The 16,631-nt window shown below is 59.6% G+C and overlaps 1 protein-coding gene across 1 annotated transcript in view; it reads left to right on the forward strand.

The window, feature by feature from the left end:
• Nucleotides 1-16,363, forward strand: part of TMEM132E (transmembrane protein 132E) — a 56,009-nt gene extending 39,646 nt beyond the window's left edge. Inside the window, exons 2-9 of the mRNA XM_043583697.1 lie at nucleotides 3,780-4,710; nucleotides 6,157-6,303; nucleotides 6,579-6,771; nucleotides 7,576-7,719; nucleotides 10,051-10,256; nucleotides 11,830-12,118; nucleotides 13,036-13,227; nucleotides 14,213-16,363. Coding sequence (XP_043439632.1) covers nucleotides 3,780-4,710; nucleotides 6,157-6,303; nucleotides 6,579-6,771; nucleotides 7,576-7,719; nucleotides 10,051-10,256; nucleotides 11,830-12,118; nucleotides 13,036-13,227; nucleotides 14,213-15,268 — 3,158 coding nt within the window. The 3' untranslated portion in view covers nucleotides 15,269-16,363. The remainder of the gene's footprint in view (nucleotides 1-3,779; nucleotides 4,711-6,156; nucleotides 6,304-6,578; nucleotides 6,772-7,575; nucleotides 7,720-10,050; nucleotides 10,257-11,829; nucleotides 12,119-13,035; nucleotides 13,228-14,212) is intronic.
• Nucleotides 16,364-16,631: the final 268 nt, after the last annotated feature.

Consider the following 16,631-nt stretch of genomic DNA (forward strand, 5'->3'; position numbering starts at 1 on the left):
GTGAGAGGGTGAGGGGCAAAGAGTGGCCAGGGTTCAAAGCCAAGCCTGAAGAACCCTGTGGGGTGCCTGATGTGGGGCCCGAGGGGCAGATGTGCGCCAGCCCGTGAGATCAGCCCCCCTGTGTTGGGGGCGGGTGGGGGGGGGGGGTCCAGGCTGTCATGTCCACCCCAGCCACACCCCTTCAGCACCTCTGGGCCCAACCAACCTCAGTTCTGTTAGATCCTCCCCTCCCCTGACTGTTGTCATTCAGGGAACCTGCCAGCAGCTCTTTCCTCCCAAGGCCAGGCCCTGCTTTATGCTGAGATAACAGGCCAGTGCGCACATTAGCACACACACACCTTCCCAGATAGCCTTCCAGAAAACCTGACCTGTCTGCTGACAGCTCCACGGGCCTCAACTTCCTCCCCTCCAGCCCCCCACCCACCCCAGACCACCTCCAGGGCCTCTCCCACCTCCCTGGGGAAACTGAGGTCCAGAGAGATCAAGCAGCTTCCTTTATGCTCCACAGTAAGTGGGCAGGAGAGCAGAGGTTATAGTGCTGGGGCCTCAGAAACACCTCCACCACAGAGGAGGCCTCAGGGCCTCAGAGGATAGAATGACTCACAGTGGTGACTGGAGGGGGTGTCGTGTGTCATGATGACACAAATACGAAAATTGCACCACCCTAATACTGTCTTTTCTGGCTCTCCTTTCTGAAAGCGAGCTGTTTTCTTAGCACAAGTCGCTTCCCCTTTCGGAAACCCAGACTCTTTATCTGCAAGGTTGCTGCCTGCCACTGAGAACCGTCCCCCTCAGTGGCCATCCGGTCTCCTCTCGATGCCTCGTGGAGGAGGCCCTTGTACCCCACAGAGCGTCCCAGTCGTCGGGTTCTGAGAATTCCGTTCATTCCACAAGAATCTATGGAGGGCAGAGGGGTGCATGCAGACATGGCCTCCAGGCCCCTCCCCCGTGCCCCTCTGAGTCTTCTGCCCATCTGGTGGCTCCTGCCCCCACTGTGCCTCCAAGGGGTCCAGATGGCCAACCGTGGGGTGGGGACGATGAGAGTGTCGTCAAAGGGGACTAAGTGCTTACTTAGCAGCCTTTGGGATCTCCTGGGGACAGTAAGCAAGGCAGGGTCAGTGGTTATGAGTTCCGTGTCCCCAGCCTGTCCACCCCGGATGCTGAGCACTTACTGCTATGGCAGCTGCCCTTCCTCAACCCCAGCAGGACAAGCACGGTGGCCCCTCCCCGCCTCGGCCCAGGGCCCACAAGCCCTGGACATCCCACCACACGGAGCAGTGCCCCCCTCCTCCTCTCCCTTGGCCTTTTAGCCACTCTCCACATCCTCGTGGAGGGGCTGATGTCACCATCTCAATTTTAGATATGGGAACCAAGGGAAGTATCTTGCCCATGAGTGTCATGGGGAGAACCTTGCACCTGAGTCCTGGATTCTTTGTTTGTCTGCTTCCTGCCACTTCCAAAGCAGTTTGGGTGGTTTCTGAGCTCTGGCTCAGGCTGTTCCCCTGGACTCCAACATGTGTCACTTGGACCAGCCTCCCCCTGATGGCAAGGACAGCATCTCAGAGACTCCAGGTGTAACTGTGGGGCAGGGACTGCAGCCAGGAAGGCTCTTCCCATCTCTCCAGACATCTTCCTGTCCTCGTCTTGGACCTAGCTGTCCACCCCGCCACTGCAGCCAGCATACCTTGCAGGGTTCAGAGCATCTAGTGGGGAAGGTGGCCTGGGAGCAGAGTTCTCCAGGGAATGGGAGGAGCAGTCTGGTGATTAAAGCATGAGCTGCCCCCCGCACGGGCCTATGCCCTGCCCCAAGCCAAATGCTTCTTTTTTTGAATGAGGAAATTAAACCACAGATTAAAAAAAAAAAATAGGCCATAGGCACCAGAGCCTCAAGAGCGGGGAATTTTAGTTCATTGCCTTTATGAGGAATTGGATGTGAAGGTCTGTAGAACTATCAAGGTTTCATTGATGGTGGCAAAATAATAAATGGGCATAAACTGCAAGGAACCACTATAGCGTTGCTTAGAAGGCTCTTCCTTGGGACACAGGTCTCTGCAAATCACTCCGCGTAAATCAGGCATGATTTGTCAGAGGCTTGCTCAGTGCACGGCCTCCTAGATAACTAACTTCCATACAAGACAGGATGCGAAGTCCCCTCCGAGAAGGAGAGTCCCAGGGATTTGAGGTCATACCTTGGAAGGCTTCCTGGAGGAGGTGGCATTGGAGCTGGACCTCGGAGGAGGATTCCGATGTGGATGCATGCAGTTGGGAAAGGGGAGAATTTGATGCAGAAGGCACAGCATGAGCAAAGAGGGGAGATGGGGCAGAATCAGCAAGTGCTACAGGCAGAGATGGTCCAGTCATGCTGGCAGCGTGGGCTTGGGAGGGGGAGTCCTGGGGCAAAGGGGAGCCTGGAACCCCACAGTAGAGGACCCTGAATGCCACACTCAGGCCCAAAGTGAGTTTGGATTTTGTCCTGTAAGCAGAAGGGAAAGAGTCTATAAAAATGCCTACAGACATTGGCATTGCGATGCACAATTTATAGAGTTCTTTCTTATTTGATTCTCGAAAACAGAGCAAGTGACAGCACAGCATCCTTTAAGACCAGTATTATTATTATTATTATCAATTACTATTATTATTAACTTGATTTTAAAGGTGAGGAAAGTCACTCAGGGCCGATGAGAAGATCCAGAGCTGCTTCTCAAACCTCAAACCCCCACAGCTTGGTCCTTCCTATTCCAGAACAGTGTCCAACGGGAATTGAGCTGGCAGTGAGGGGCCAGCAAGGTCTCATTTGTGTCCAGGAGAAACAAATCTCTCTGCTGCTGTGGAGGGGAGTGGATGCCAGGGAGGTGGTTAGAGGGAGAGGGGAGACCCAGTCAGGCGGTGTTATGTTGTCATAGCAGCGGGATCAAGGCAAGGTTCTGGGGATGGAGGACAGGGGGCAGCTCAGGACACCTCACAGAGTCAAGAGGTAGAATTGCTTTTGGCAGGGTCCTTCTGGGATGTGGGGAGGGGACCAGAGATGGCAGACCCAAGGCTTGAGTTGGGTTTGGGAGAGTGGGGTCCCATTCCCTGTGTATACAGTGCATGGGGAGAGGGCGTGGGGGGGGGAGACAAGGGATCTCTGGGGGCCCTGCACCGTCTGAGGCAGAGGGAGCAGGAAAGGGCTTGGGTTTGAGAGTCAGGTGGCCCTGGGTTGGAAGCCTACTGCTGGCCCCTTTGGCTCATGTGGCTCAGGCAAGTTGCTTAAGCATTCTGCACCTTTACCTGTAACATGTGAGAATAAGCTCTCAAAAGAGAGAAGTTGTTGACAGAACACGATTGAATCCGTGGAAATGGTAGACTGTGTAGCTCAGAGGATCCATCTGAGGATCAAATAAGCTAATGCCGGTGGCGCCAGCGTGGAGCAGGTTGGAATGGTAAGAGCGCGTTCTGGGGGCCCCCTCTCCGCTCTCGGCCCTTTACCCGCACACACTACTCGGGAAGTCTTCAGCAACCGCACCTGGAGGCAGAAAGCAGTTTCATCCTCATTTTACAGATGAGGATGTGGGGGGATAAACCCTCTTTAAAGCCTCACAGGGCTTTGCGCTAGTGTCCGGTTTATGCGCACGCTGCAGCAAAAGAAACCAGGCAACGGTGAGCGGAAGGTTAACACAGCAGCACAGAGGGGCGCGCTTGGCACGGACACCCGCTGCGGGGTGGGAGGCTGGGGTGCCCTGCCGTGCCAGCACAGCCTCTGCTCACCCCACTGGGCTCTTTCCCCTGTCTGTCCCCAGCCTCCGGCCGCTCGCACCCGGCCAGCCCCAGCCCACCCGGCCCGCAGGCCGGCCCGGTGCTGCCGGTCAGCTACCGCCTGTCGCGGACGCGGCTGGCCTTCTTCCTGCGGGACGCGCGGCCCTCGCCGCCTGCGGTAGCCAACGGCTCCCTGCAGCGCTCCGAGCCCTTCGTGGTGTTCCAGACCAAGGAGCTGCCCGTCCTCAACGTCTCCCTGGGGCCCTTCAGCACCAGCCAGGTGGTGGCCCGGGAGCTGCTGCAGCCGTCCAGCACCCTGGACATCCCCGAGCGCCTGACGGTCAACTGGAAGGTGCGGGCCTTCATCGTCCGCGCCCGCGTGCCGGCCTCGCAGCCCGAGGCCCAGGTGCTGTTCTACGTGGCCGGCCGCGACTGGGACGACTTCGGCGTCACCGAGCGGCTGCCGTGCGTCTGCCTGCACGCCTTCAGGGACGCGCGGGAGGTCAAGAGCTCCTGCCGCCTCAGCGGGGGCCTGGCCACCTGCCTGGTGCGGGCGGAGCTGCCCCTGGCCTGGTTCGGGCCCCCAGCCCCCGCCGCACCGTCCGCCGCCCGCCGCAAGTCCCCGGATGGGCTGGAACCCGAGGCGGCCGGGGAGAGTCAGCAGGCTGAGCTCTACTACACCCTCCACGCCCCGGACGCGTCTGGGGGCTGCGGGGGCGCCCGTCGGGGGGCCGGGCCTGGGGCAGGCGCCCGCGCAGAGAGCCCCACCCAGCACCCCCTGCTGCGCATCGGGAGCATCAGCCTGTTCCGCCCGCCCCCCAGGAGGACCCTGCAGGAGCACAGGCTGGACAGCAACCTGATGATCCGCCTGCCTGATCGGCCCCTCAAGCCTGGCGAGGTGCTCAGCGTCCTCCTCTACCTGGCCCCCAACTCCTCCTCTCCCTCCAGCCCCAGCGTGGAGCATTTCACACTCAGGTAGGGGGCATGTGGGGGGAGGGTCCGCCTGCATCCCAAGGTCAAATGCATACCTGGCCGCTTGCAGGGGTGAGCCAGCACCCTAATCCGACTTCTTCCATTTCTCACTTTGGCTACTTCAGGAAGGCACCTTGCTTATTTGAGCCTCAGTGTTCTCATCTGCCCGGTGACAACAAAAATTTCTGCCCTACCTCCGTAGCTCACAGACATGGGGAAGGAGAAATGTTTGTTTTCACAAGCATAGGTATCAAGAATCATAGAATGGGGTTGGAAGGGCCCTTAAGCCTTAGCTGGTGTAACTCAAAACGGTGTACCCATTTTGCAGCTGAGGAGACCAAAGGCAAAGAGAAGAAATGGAGATCAGACAGCAGCCCATTGGCTGGGAGTCAGAAATGAGCAGTAGTGTGTCCATGTGTCAGGACATTTGCCCAATCTTGGAATTAAGAGAAACATTTTCAGGAGTCCCAGCCTTTTCTGTACCCTGAACAGGATACAATCCACAAATTCAGAAATACCTTAAGCCATATCACATCCTCACAAAACAGGATGGAATTTAAACCACGTTGAATGATTCTGAGAATGCAGCAAAGGCCCCACCAAAATATTCCCCCCACCCCAGGCACTATGCATAGGACCCACAACATTGCCGTTAGCCTCCGACTTCTTTGAGTTAAGTATTACCCTCTCTCCTGAGTGTACCACCTTAAAGTTCAGATCTTCCTGGAAGGGATGAGACCTGATTCAATGATTGATACGTGAATGTGAATATGAGTTAAATCAGTCATCACAGATCTTGGGCTACATTAATAGGAGTAAACATGTAGAATTAGGGAGGTGATCACCATTCTGCTTTAGCCAGTATGAATCGGAGCATAGCTGAAGTGTTGTATTTAGTACAGGGCGCTACACCTTATGTGTGCAGTGTCCAGAGGACGGTGACCTGAACCTGTGGCAAAAAGTAACAATTGGAGGAGCTAGAGATTTTAGGCCTGGAGAAAAGACAGACTCGGGGAACACCCGCTCCCCTCCGGCTGTCTGAAGAACCGTTACAATTGAGACGAAGGGGGAGTGTTGTCTCCTGCCCCAGCAGAACCCATGACTAAGTATAGGAATGGGGTTTCCAATCCTTAAGGGCTTTCTGAGAATGGAATGGGATGTGCACAGTAGTGAGTTCCCTGTCACTAAGGTATGCAAGTAGAGGTTTGGTAAAACTTGGCAGAGAGATGGGGTAGAAGCGATTGTAGCCTCCACTGAAGGTCAGCATTTTCAGCCACATGATACCAGATTCCCCAAGTTCATCTCAAGCATGAAGTCTAGGACTCAGGGTAATGTACTCACCTGCTCCCCCTACTCCCAGCCCCAGCCTGGGGGGTGGGGGTGGCCAGGTGGGCAGCCATAGGGCCCTAGGCTGACCCTCTCACCCTTCTCCCTCCCACTTTGTCCCAGGGTGAAGGCCAAGAAGGGTGTGACCCTTCTGGGCACCAAGTCACGGAGTGGTCAGTGGCATGTGACCTCGGAGCTGCTGACTGGGGCAAAGCACTCAACAGCCACTGTGGATGTGGCCTGGGCGCAGGGCACACCCCTGCCCCCCTGGTAAGCTGAGGTTGTGCCTCTGCCCACCTCTTTGCAGGATAGCACCTGGGAGGGGTGGGGGAGTTCTTGATGGAGGAAGCCAGACCAACAGAAGGGCTGGGGCTCGGATTGTGGGGGCTCTGGGGCCCGGGTCGGGGCACCTCAGGTAGCTGGAAAAGGCTCAGAAAGCTCCAGGAGGCAGGATGCCAAGGAGGGCGGGGGTCCTCATCGGGGTCCTCATCCCGAGCTGCTCCCAGCTCTTCCTCCCGGGCTCTGCTTCCTTCCTCCCCCTGCAGGGAAGGCCAGGGGCCCCTGGAGATCCTGCAGCTGGACTTTGAGATGGAGAACTTTACCAGCCAGTCGGTCAAGAGGAGGATCATGTGGCACATTGACTACCGCGGCCGCAGCCCCCTGCCTGACCTGGAGCGGGCGGTCACCGAGTTGACAGTCATCCAGCGGGATGTACAAGCCATCCTGCCCCTAGCCATGGTGAGCGGGGCAGGTGACTGGGCCAGTGGATGCATACGTCTGTCACGGGCACGTGTGTGTGACAGGCACGTGCACAGCTGAGCGTGTGTATAGATCAACGCATGTCCGTGTGAGCCTGCGGCCAAGTGCGTGCCTGTGAGTAAAGGTGTGCGCATGTGTGTGCGCGCGCTCACTGGAGGCAGGCGGTGCTCTGTTCCTGGTGCTGGAGTAGGACAGCAGAGGCTCGCGGGGACAGAGGTGGGAGAAGTCACCCATGGAGAGGGCACTCAGGAGAGGCTTCCTGGAGGAGGCGGCCATGCAGTTGAACCTGGAAGGAAGGGCTTATATAACCAGAGATGAGGAGGGTGCTCGAGGCTGAGGATCGTGTGGGCAAAGGTGCGGTGATGGGAACGTGAGTAGTTTGTTCTAAGGAGCAATGGACTTGGGGGTGCCATGGGTGGTAAGGCTGGAGTCACTGGGCCAGCCTGAGGGCACCTGGAATGGTCAGCAAATGTGTTGGATGTGACGCTGAGAAGCATGTCAGATGTTGAGAGAAGATGGTGGGGGACTGGCGAAGGGTTGTCTCCTGGTGGCACGGTGGCCTCCTGAAGGCTGTGGCAGGAGGCCAGGTGAGCAGAGCACCTGAGAAGGCAAGTGAGACTGGGCGGAGGCCCCTCTCTGCACATGCGTGCTCGTGTCCCCAGGGGAAGGACGCGCATCTGAGGAGTGGGGGCTCCAGGAGCCTGGGCCTTGGCTGGCCTGTCGTGGGAGAGCAGATGACCACCATAAGCACCCCAGCTCATCAGGGCCCCACTCTCCCTGCAGGACACAGAGATCATCAACACGGCTATCCTGACAGGCAGGACGGTGGCCATCCCTGTCAAGGTCATCGCCATCGAGGTGACTGGACTTGTCCTAGATGTCTCTGCCCTGGTGGAATGCGAGTCTGACAATGAGGACATCATCAAGGTGGGCGTCCTGGAGATGGGCCCCCCACACACAGGGAAAGAGGCCTCAGACCTTCAGGGGGAGCAGAGCCCCAAGGCAGTGGGGATTCACATCCCAGGCAGCTCCCCTTGGTAGGCAAGTGGAGGAGAAATGGGGGTGGGGGAGAATAGCTTCGCATCCCACGTCTAGCCTGAGGGGGGTGAGGAAAAGCCCTGGGTACTGCTATCCTAGAGGGCTTCCTGCAGGAATTTGAAAGAGGCCATTTGGCAGGCAGAGGGGAGAAGGCAGCGTTGACAGCCTGAGCTCAATCCAATCCAGCAAGTGATTATTGAGCCCTTGCCCATGACAGCCAACAGGGAAGGCAGCGGGGATAGGGAGGGAGCCTACCCCTCAGGGACACGCCCTGAACCCAGATGCTGGTGACCAAATGGAGAAGCTTCAGCTCTGGGAGGAAGCCCCAGAAACATGCGAGTTAGTCCAGGGGTGAAGGTCATGTAAGGAAGGACTCTCTCAGGGCACACGCCCCCAAGTCCTCCAACTCCTGAAGCACCCCCCCCCCCCCCGCGCAGTAGAGCTCCTCCCCAGAGACCCACTCTGGGCCCCCGGTCCTCATGACCCAGCAAACAGGACATCGGTCTTACTCAAATCTCCCAATTTGCCACCTCCCCAAGAGGGCCTCCAGATTTGCCCTCGCCCCTGGTTTTAGATGGTGTCACAGGCCATGATGCACAAGGGTGCAGCCCCAGTATCTGTGTGGTGGGTGAGCTGTTTGTTGGGCCAGCCTCCAGCAGGTGCCAAAATCAGATGATCAGACAACAGAATCTGTTCCCTGTGTCTGTAAATAGCTCAGCGTGAAGGAGAACGGGAGGAGTGGGCCGTGGGTGTCCTTCTCCCTCCGGCTAACTGGGGCTAGCCTGGAGTGTGCTCGCTCTCTCTCCCCACATTCTGCCCCAGATCCCTCCAGGTCTGGGGAGCTGGAGCCTCACTTCACCCATTCCCCACCCAGGAAGAATGCCCCCTTCAAAGTCAGCCAGAGCAGATGGCTAGGTACCACAGCCCCATCCCCTGCAGAGCAAAAGCCTTGCCCAGGCCCTTGGGGCTTCCCGGTGCTGGCAGGCTGCGTCAGGAAGAAACAGACCTGCTCTCAAAGGCTGTCACCCAGAACCTGCCCCTGCCCCCCCCCCACGCTCCCCGACCCCGGCCGCAGAATGGACCAGAACAAAGTCTTGACGGCTTAGATACCAAAGGGGAATTCGCAAAGATGCTAGGTGGAATCTGTTTCCGTTCTCAATGAAATACACTCAGGTTCTTTATGGAGTTGGACAACACTCTGAATGGACTTTGCCAGCCTTCTGAAGTGGGAAATGAACATTTCTGGCAGAGCTGCTGTCCCACGTCCCACCACCCCCCATCTGAGATGCTTAAGGGAGCTGGCAAGAGTTTGGGACGAGCCAGGGGCTCATCACAGATGAACCACAGCCCCGGCCCCCTCCCCGCCCCCACCAGAGCCTCCAGAGTGTCCTACGCCCGCAAACCGCATGATTAGACCCTCCTCGCACGCGAGGGGGGGCACCCAGGGGCCTGTAGCAGCAGGAACACTTAAATGCGTTGCACACAAGATTCACTGCTGCGTGTGCCGGGTACATACTGGGCACAGTTGACGTGCACACCCACCTACATCTGCCCTGATGTACCGGCACAGGTGTCAGCGAGTGGGCACAGGTGTCCACCAGGATGTGTTCAGCAGGCATGTGCCCACCCAGCGAACCTCTAGGAGTATAAGCTGGTGTCCTGGTGGGCATGCATCCGTAAGAGCTGCACCCACCGGTGGCAACCATCCACCTGTCTGTCCTGATTTTTCCTCTCCCCGTCCCCCACCTCCACCCCAGGGCTAGAGCAGTCCCTGCGCCTGAAATTAACCAGCGGCTCATTTTCCTGGGGCCACAGGGCCAGATGGGCCATGGAGGAGTCGTGGGTTCAGGACAGGCTCCCTGCCCCCTCTGCACTGTGGAGGGTCCTACCAAGTGACACCTGCACCAGAGCGCAGGCAGTCATGCGGGGGAGGGGAGCCAGCCCCCGGGGGTGGGGTGGGGGGAGGCGTCTGCTGGAAGGCTCCTCTGAGGGGTGGTCTGTAAAATCACGGGCACGCTGGCTCCTTGCCAGGGAACAAAACCCTCCTGTAGGAGCCACTGAGAGATGATGCTCGGTGGAGAAACAGTGGGAACAGGGACACCAAAGCCTGACGTTCCCCCCCCCCCCCCCGGAGGAAATAAATTCGTCACCTCCCCTCCAGCCCACAGGATGCCCCCTGTAGGGCAAGACAGGCCAACCAACCTCCCTCCCCCTCCCCAGGTATCCAGCAGCTGTGACTACGTGTTTGTGAGTGGAAAGGAGTCTCGCGGGTCCATGAATGCCAGGGTCACCTTCCGCTATGACATCCTCAACGCCCCCCTGGAAATGACAGTCTGGGTCCCCAAGCTGCCCCTGCACATCGAACTCTCGGACGCACGCCTCAGCCAAGTGAAGGGCTGGAGGGTACCTATCCTCCCCGACCGGAGGTACAGCCCCTCCACACACAGTGGACACTCGGGATACTCACAGGTGGACACAGCCCTGGCACATAGTCTGATCCACACATGTGTGTAAGACCCCAGGTGTATACAGTCTGCAGGTCGGTGATGCAATCAGCAAACTTTTATTGAGCAGCTTCCTGTGTGCCAGGCACTGATGGGTGCTTGAGACATGGGGTGGGTGTGGCCAGTGCCTGACCCGGCCACGCCACGAACATGGTAGACACGGGAAGCCCTGTGCACAGGGAATCGAGTGGCACTAAAGGAGACAGCCACCTCTTCCTCCAGGAGAAGTCCAAGCAGGCTTCCTAGAAGAGGTGACTCTGGGTATGCCTCTCTGGGGCACGTCCTCCACTCACCCCTCATTGCTGCTGGAGAGGAAAGCCAGCAGGGCAGAGAGAGAAAGAGTGGCAGGCAGCTAAGAGGGGAGGGGAGGGGCTGGGGGAGAAGCAGGCAGCCAAGGGAGAGCTGGGCTCAGCTCAGTTCTGTAGAGATTGGGAAAAGCAAGGTCCGGTGGACCGGTGGATCGGAGCCTCTCAAATTTGAATGTGCACATGAATCCCCTGAGGGCCTGTTCAAATGCAGATTCTGACCCAGTAGGTCTGGGAGGGGGCCTTCTGCAGGGGAACCAGCTCCTGCCCTGCCCCCCCCCCCACCAGGTGCTGCTTTGAGTCATGACGGGGGAGTGAACTCTGCAGCCAGATAGGCTGGGTTTAAATCCTGTCTGCTGTTTACTAGCTGGGCCACCTTGGACTACTTACATAACCTCTCTGTGCCCCCGTTTCTTCGTCCACAAAACGGGCACGTTAACACTTACCTCATAGAATGGTTGTGAGGATTCATTAACACAGGCACAAGAGACCTGTGTGAAGGGATATTCTGGTTGCTGGATGCGTCCAGAGCAGTAGCAAAGCACGAGCCACGCCCTCTGCTCTCTCTCCAGAGCACACTTCCCTGACAGTGAAATCTCCTGGTTTTAGCCTCTTAGGCAATCTGGATAGGCTGAACTTCCCAAATCCTCAAGTCCTGGCGCCCTTTTGCTTACTAGCGCCTCCCTCGGCTCACCTGTCTGCTCTCAAGTTTCACGATGAGCAGCAAGGGGAACCAGGCCGCACATTCCACAGGCTGCTTGGAAATTGAAATCACACCAGCTAAACCTCCGAGTTCATCTGCTTGCCGCACGGCTGTAAGGATACAATCTGGCTGAGCGTTCTGGAAGTCTGTAACAAGGGCTGCCTTCGCTCCAGTTTAGAGCTGAGAACAGGGCCAGGCGCATGCCTGGCGCCGAGAGAGAGAGAGAGAGAGAGAGAGAGAGAGAGAGAGAGAGAGACGGCACTTGTCAGGATTTGACATCAGCTTCTCCCGGGCGTGCCCAGCAGAGGCCGGGAGGCACAAGGGAGGGTCAAGGAGGTGCCTTTCTAGGAGAGGAAAGGCTGGGGAGTCCGGGCTCCAAGCTTGTCAGAGACAGAAGGAACGGGGCAGGGAGGGGGCTTGCCCCTTTGCACGGCTCCCACCCACAGCGCAAGGGTGAGGAGTGACCCCCTGTGCCCCGCCCCCCCAGGTCGGCCCGGGAGAGCGAGGACGAAGACGAGGAGGAAGAGGAGCGTAGGCAGAGCGCCAGCCGCGGCTGCACCCTGCAGTACCAGCACGCCACTCTGCAGGTGTTCACCCAGTTCCACACGACATCGTCCGAGGGCACCGACCAGGTGGTCACCATGCTGGGCCCGGACTGGCTGGTGGAGGTCACCGACCTGGTCAGCGACTTTATGCGGGTGGGCGACCCCCGCGTGGCACGCATGGTGGACAGCAGCACGCTGGCGGGCCTGGAGCCAGGCACCACACCTTTCAAGGTAGGCACAAGGCCAAGGCCAGCAGCTCTGTGGATCTGCGGGCAGAGAACACAGACGTTCCCGGGACAGGATCTCTAGGGCCTCTGGGGTCCACCCCAGCCGGCCCCCAAAACACACTCTCTTCCCCTCACCCCGCCCTTGCCCCCCCCCCCCCACCACCAGAGGTGAGCTCCTTCACTGCCCCCTTGGTGAAGGCTCTCCCTGCAAGCCCTATCAACCTTTACCCACCCGTGTAGATCGCTCGGCGTGTTCCCTGAGAGCAGGTGTGGATGCGGAGAGGCGGCAGGGGAGAGGGCCCAGGAAGGGGAATTCGGGGACCTTAGAAATTCAACTCTGACCCTCCTACAGCGGGGTGCCTGGGCAGAAACCATCCATCTAAGAGGTTGTGAATAATGGCCCCTGGGCTAGGATCTGCCCGCAGACGTGATTTATCTGTAAAGCAGTGGATCCAATGTTGAAATCTTGGGAGGTTTCTCATTTTTCAAAATCTAGATTTCTGGTTTTACAAAATACCAGGCCCACATTCCCACCTGGCAATCATCAGCTGGTCGGTACTGGTGCCTCCTTGACATGAGCGTGAGTTCTGTTTGCCAAGGTCCCTACCTTCCCCCTTTGTCTCTCTGACATCGAGGCCAAACATCAATGGCTATTTATCGCTGTGGGGGGCTGTTGTTGACCTTAAAATCTGCCCACCTGTCTCATCCGTGTTCCTGCCTGGCTCTGGCGAGCCCTTGACTCTCACTTGGCCTCTGGACCCTGGTTTCCAGTTGCAGCCCTAAGGCAGAGCCCAAGATTCTTGCCCCCCAGCTTGCCCCCAGGGGTGGGCCTCTCTTGCAGCACTGGCTTTTCTTCCCAGGCTGGGAATCGGGGGGGTTGCTCTCCTGGCCTTCGCCCATCCCTGCCCCACTCTGCCTCAGGTGGTGTCCCCGCTGACGGAGTCTGTGCTTGGGGAGACGCTGCTAACAGTGACGGAGGAGAAGGTCAGCATCACACAGCTGCAGGCCCAGGTGGTGGCCAGCCTCGCCCTCTCCCTGCGGCCCAGCCCGGGGAGCAGCCACACCATCCTGGCCACCACGGCCGCCCAGCAGACCCTCAGCTTCCTCAAGCAGGTAACTGGATGCCCAGCCGGCCAATCTGGGGGCTTGGGGTGTGGAAGGAAGAAGGAAACTCCAGTTTTCCCTGGGGCCATGAGTCCCCAAGTTAGGGCTCGAATGGAAGATCTGTCTGCCCTTTGTGCCCTACACACCCGGCCCACCCCATTCCCCTGCCATCTGCACCGGGAGTCTGGCCAAGGTCCCGCTTCTTGCATCTGCCACCAGAGATGCTCCTGCTGAGGGTTCCCCCTCCCAGATTCTCAGAGAACCCCCGTCACCTGTGCCTCCACCCCCAGGAATTACCCTCAGCCATCTCTGGAGCCCCAGTTACAGCCACCCCACCCCCCCACCCCCGACAGATCCACCAGGGCATAGGCTACAGGACAGAGGTACAAAGGTGACAGGCAGGAGCACAGGGAGCCAGAAGGCTGGTGTTGAGCACCGGGCCAAGGGTCCCCTGCCCCTAACCCGCTGCGCGACCCCAGGCCAATCCCTTCTCCCTGGGCCCCGCTTCCTCATCTGCAGGAGGGGCACTGCTCAGAATGTTTTAACAGAGGACAAGGGTGGGGTGGGGTGTGTGTTCTCAATGTCCACATGTCTCATGGGGATGATCCCAAGGTCAGGCGTGGAGATATGGGGTTGCTCCTGCAGCAAAAGGGACTTGAGGTAGACCCAAGGCAGAGCATACGTTCAGCCCATCGAGGGGCGAAGGATAAAGTGGGCGAGGAAATTCTCAGGGCCGTATGAGGCCATATTGAGCCCTTGATGCTCCCCACAACCTCCAGAGGAAGACTTCCTGCTCCTCCAACAATTCTCCCTAAGCACCTGCCACTCGTCAGGCACAGTTCCAGTGCTGGGAGTTACAGCAGGGAGGTAGAGTACCCCAGTCCCTGTCCTCATAAAGCTCAGCATCTGCTTGGTATCTCCCAGTGAAGCCAGCCAGGACTAGCTCTCTGACTCCTGTCCCCTTCTCCTCCTCCTCCTCCTCCTCCTCTTCCAGGAAGCCCTCCTGAGCCTCTGGCTCTCCTACAGCGATGGCACCACAGCCCCACTCTCCCTGTACAGCCCCCGGGACTACGGGCTGCTGGTGAACAGCCTGGATGAGCGGGTGGCCACGGTGACCCAGGACCGGGCCTTCCCGCTGGTGGTGGCCCAGGCCGAGGGGGCAGGGGAACTGCTTCGTGCAGAGCTCACCATCTCTGAGAGCTGCCAGAAAACCAAGCGCAAGAGTGTGCTGGCCACAACCCCAGTGGGCCTGCGGGTGCACTTTGGGCGGGACGAGGAGGACCCCACGTACGACTACCCAGGGCCCAGCCAGCCGGGCCCCGGCGGGGGCGAGGACGAGGCCCGGGGAGCCGGCCCACCGGGCACCGCGCTGCCCCCAGCCGAGGCCCCGGGCCCGGGCACGGCCAGCCCCGCGGTGCCGCCCACAGAAGACTTCCTGCCGCTGCCCACCGGCTTCCTGCAGATGCCGCGCGGGCTCACGGACCTGGAGATCGGCATGTACGCGCTGCTGGGCGTCTTCTGCCTCGCCATCCTCGTCTTCCTCATCAACTGCATCGTCTTCGTGCTGCGCTACCGGCACAAGCGCATCCCGCCCGAGGGCCAGACCAGCATGGACCACTCTCACCACTGGGTGTTCCTGGGCAACGGGCAGCCGCTGCGGGGGCAGGCGGAGCTGTCGCCGCCCGCGGGCAACCCGCTGGAGACCGTGCCCGCCTGCTGCCACGGCGACCACCACAGCAGCGGCAGCTCACAGACCAGCGTGCAGAGCCAGGTGCACGGGCGGGGCGACGGCTCGTCGGGCGGCTCGGCCCGGGACCAGGCCGAGGACCCCGCCAGCTCGCCCACCTCCAAGCGCAAGCGGGTCAAGTTCACCACCTTCGCCACGCTGCCCACGGAGGAGCTGGCCTATGACTCGGTGCCCGCCGGCGAAGAGGACGAAGAGGACGAAGAGGACCTGGGTTGGGGCTGCCCGGATGTGGCAGGCACCACGCGGCCCACCGCGCCCCCAGACCTGCACAATTACATGCGCAGAATCAAAGATATGGCGTAGAGGCGCCGTCCCGCCCCCTCCCTCCGGGGTAGGCTCTGTGTGGGACGCGACCGGGACCCCTGCTCACACTGACGCAGGCGGGCGGAAGCGGATGTCGTACTCCCTGTCCCTGCAGCTTTGCTCTGTGCTGGGAGGCCGCCTGCCCCAGCTGGGCCTTCCCCGCCGCCACCTCGCACCATACCCAATTGTGCCACCGAAGGCGGAGGGCTCCTTCCTCAGGAGCTTGCTAGGAGGAAAGCAATCCTTGTTCGACTCTTTCCAAACCTCCTCCCATCTTAGACAACCCCCTGCCCCAAAAGTGAGGCATGGAGGCCAAGCTTGGGGTGAGGTGGGCCCACACTGTGCCCCGCCCCTGCCCCCCACGTCCCCTGTCTTCCCCCTGTGTGGGGGAGCTTTGGGGGGGTCTTGTGTCACAAGCTGCACAAAGACTTTTCTCAAACCAATATTCAGGGATTTCTGTCCTGCAGGGTGGGGAGACGGCGGCTGCCCGCCCTGCGGAGGATCTTGCTGTGGACAAAACATGTGGGGGATGGGGGAGACACTTGTAGCATCTGCTGGCTTCCGGGTGCCCCCCCCCCTCCAGTCCCTTCCCAGGACCTGGGAGCTGACCCTACAGAGGGGTCTGGGACCAAGCCAGGCACCTTCCTGAGATCTCAGGACTCCCTCCTCTATCCCCACCGGCTGTGGGCGGAGCCTAGAGGGGGAGGAGCCCTGGGCCGGCCCTGAGCAAGCCACACCCCAGCACTGTGGTCTGAGCAGTCCCGGGGAGGCCCGGTCCCCCTGCTAAGCCCACAGCAAGGTCAACACTACGCCTTAGCCGCCCCTCTCGCTCTGCTGACCACTCCTCCCTCTCTGCAGGGGCAGCCACCCATCCCCCCAGGGAACGGAATCGGTGGGAGGGGGAGGGGGCACCAGGGGATGCTGTGGAGGACCTCGGGATGGGCAAAGGCAGCGGGGAGCCGGGCGTCTCCCTTACCCTTCCCAGCCCACAGCCACTTCTCTCTTGGGTTCTACCCACCACTGTGTCGGATTTTCTTAAATAAATGGGGGTGACCAGACTGGGGCGGGGCAGCAGCTCCCGGAGAACAGAAGGCGCATGGTGGCTGGCTCTGCGTCTGGTCCTTGTGCGTGCGTGCACACACACACACACACATGCGCACTGTGGACACACTAAATGACAGAGATCGCCCGGCTGAACCCGGCTGCCCCTTCTTCCAACATCCACATCCCTTCAGGCCCTGTCTTGCCGAAGGGGGTGCCCACGTCCAGTGTGAAGGATTTGCTGGCCCAGAAATGTGCCCTTACAGAGAGGTAGCTCTCCTAGGAAATGCCAAGGTTGTCTCGGGAGGGTGGGGCAAGCCTC

Source organism: Prionailurus bengalensis, chromosome E1 (assembly GCF_016509475.1).
Source record: "Prionailurus bengalensis isolate Pbe53 chromosome E1, Fcat_Pben_1.1_paternal_pri, whole genome shotgun sequence".
Classification (NCBI taxonomy): Eukaryota; Metazoa; Chordata; class Mammalia; order Carnivora; family Felidae; genus Prionailurus; species Prionailurus bengalensis.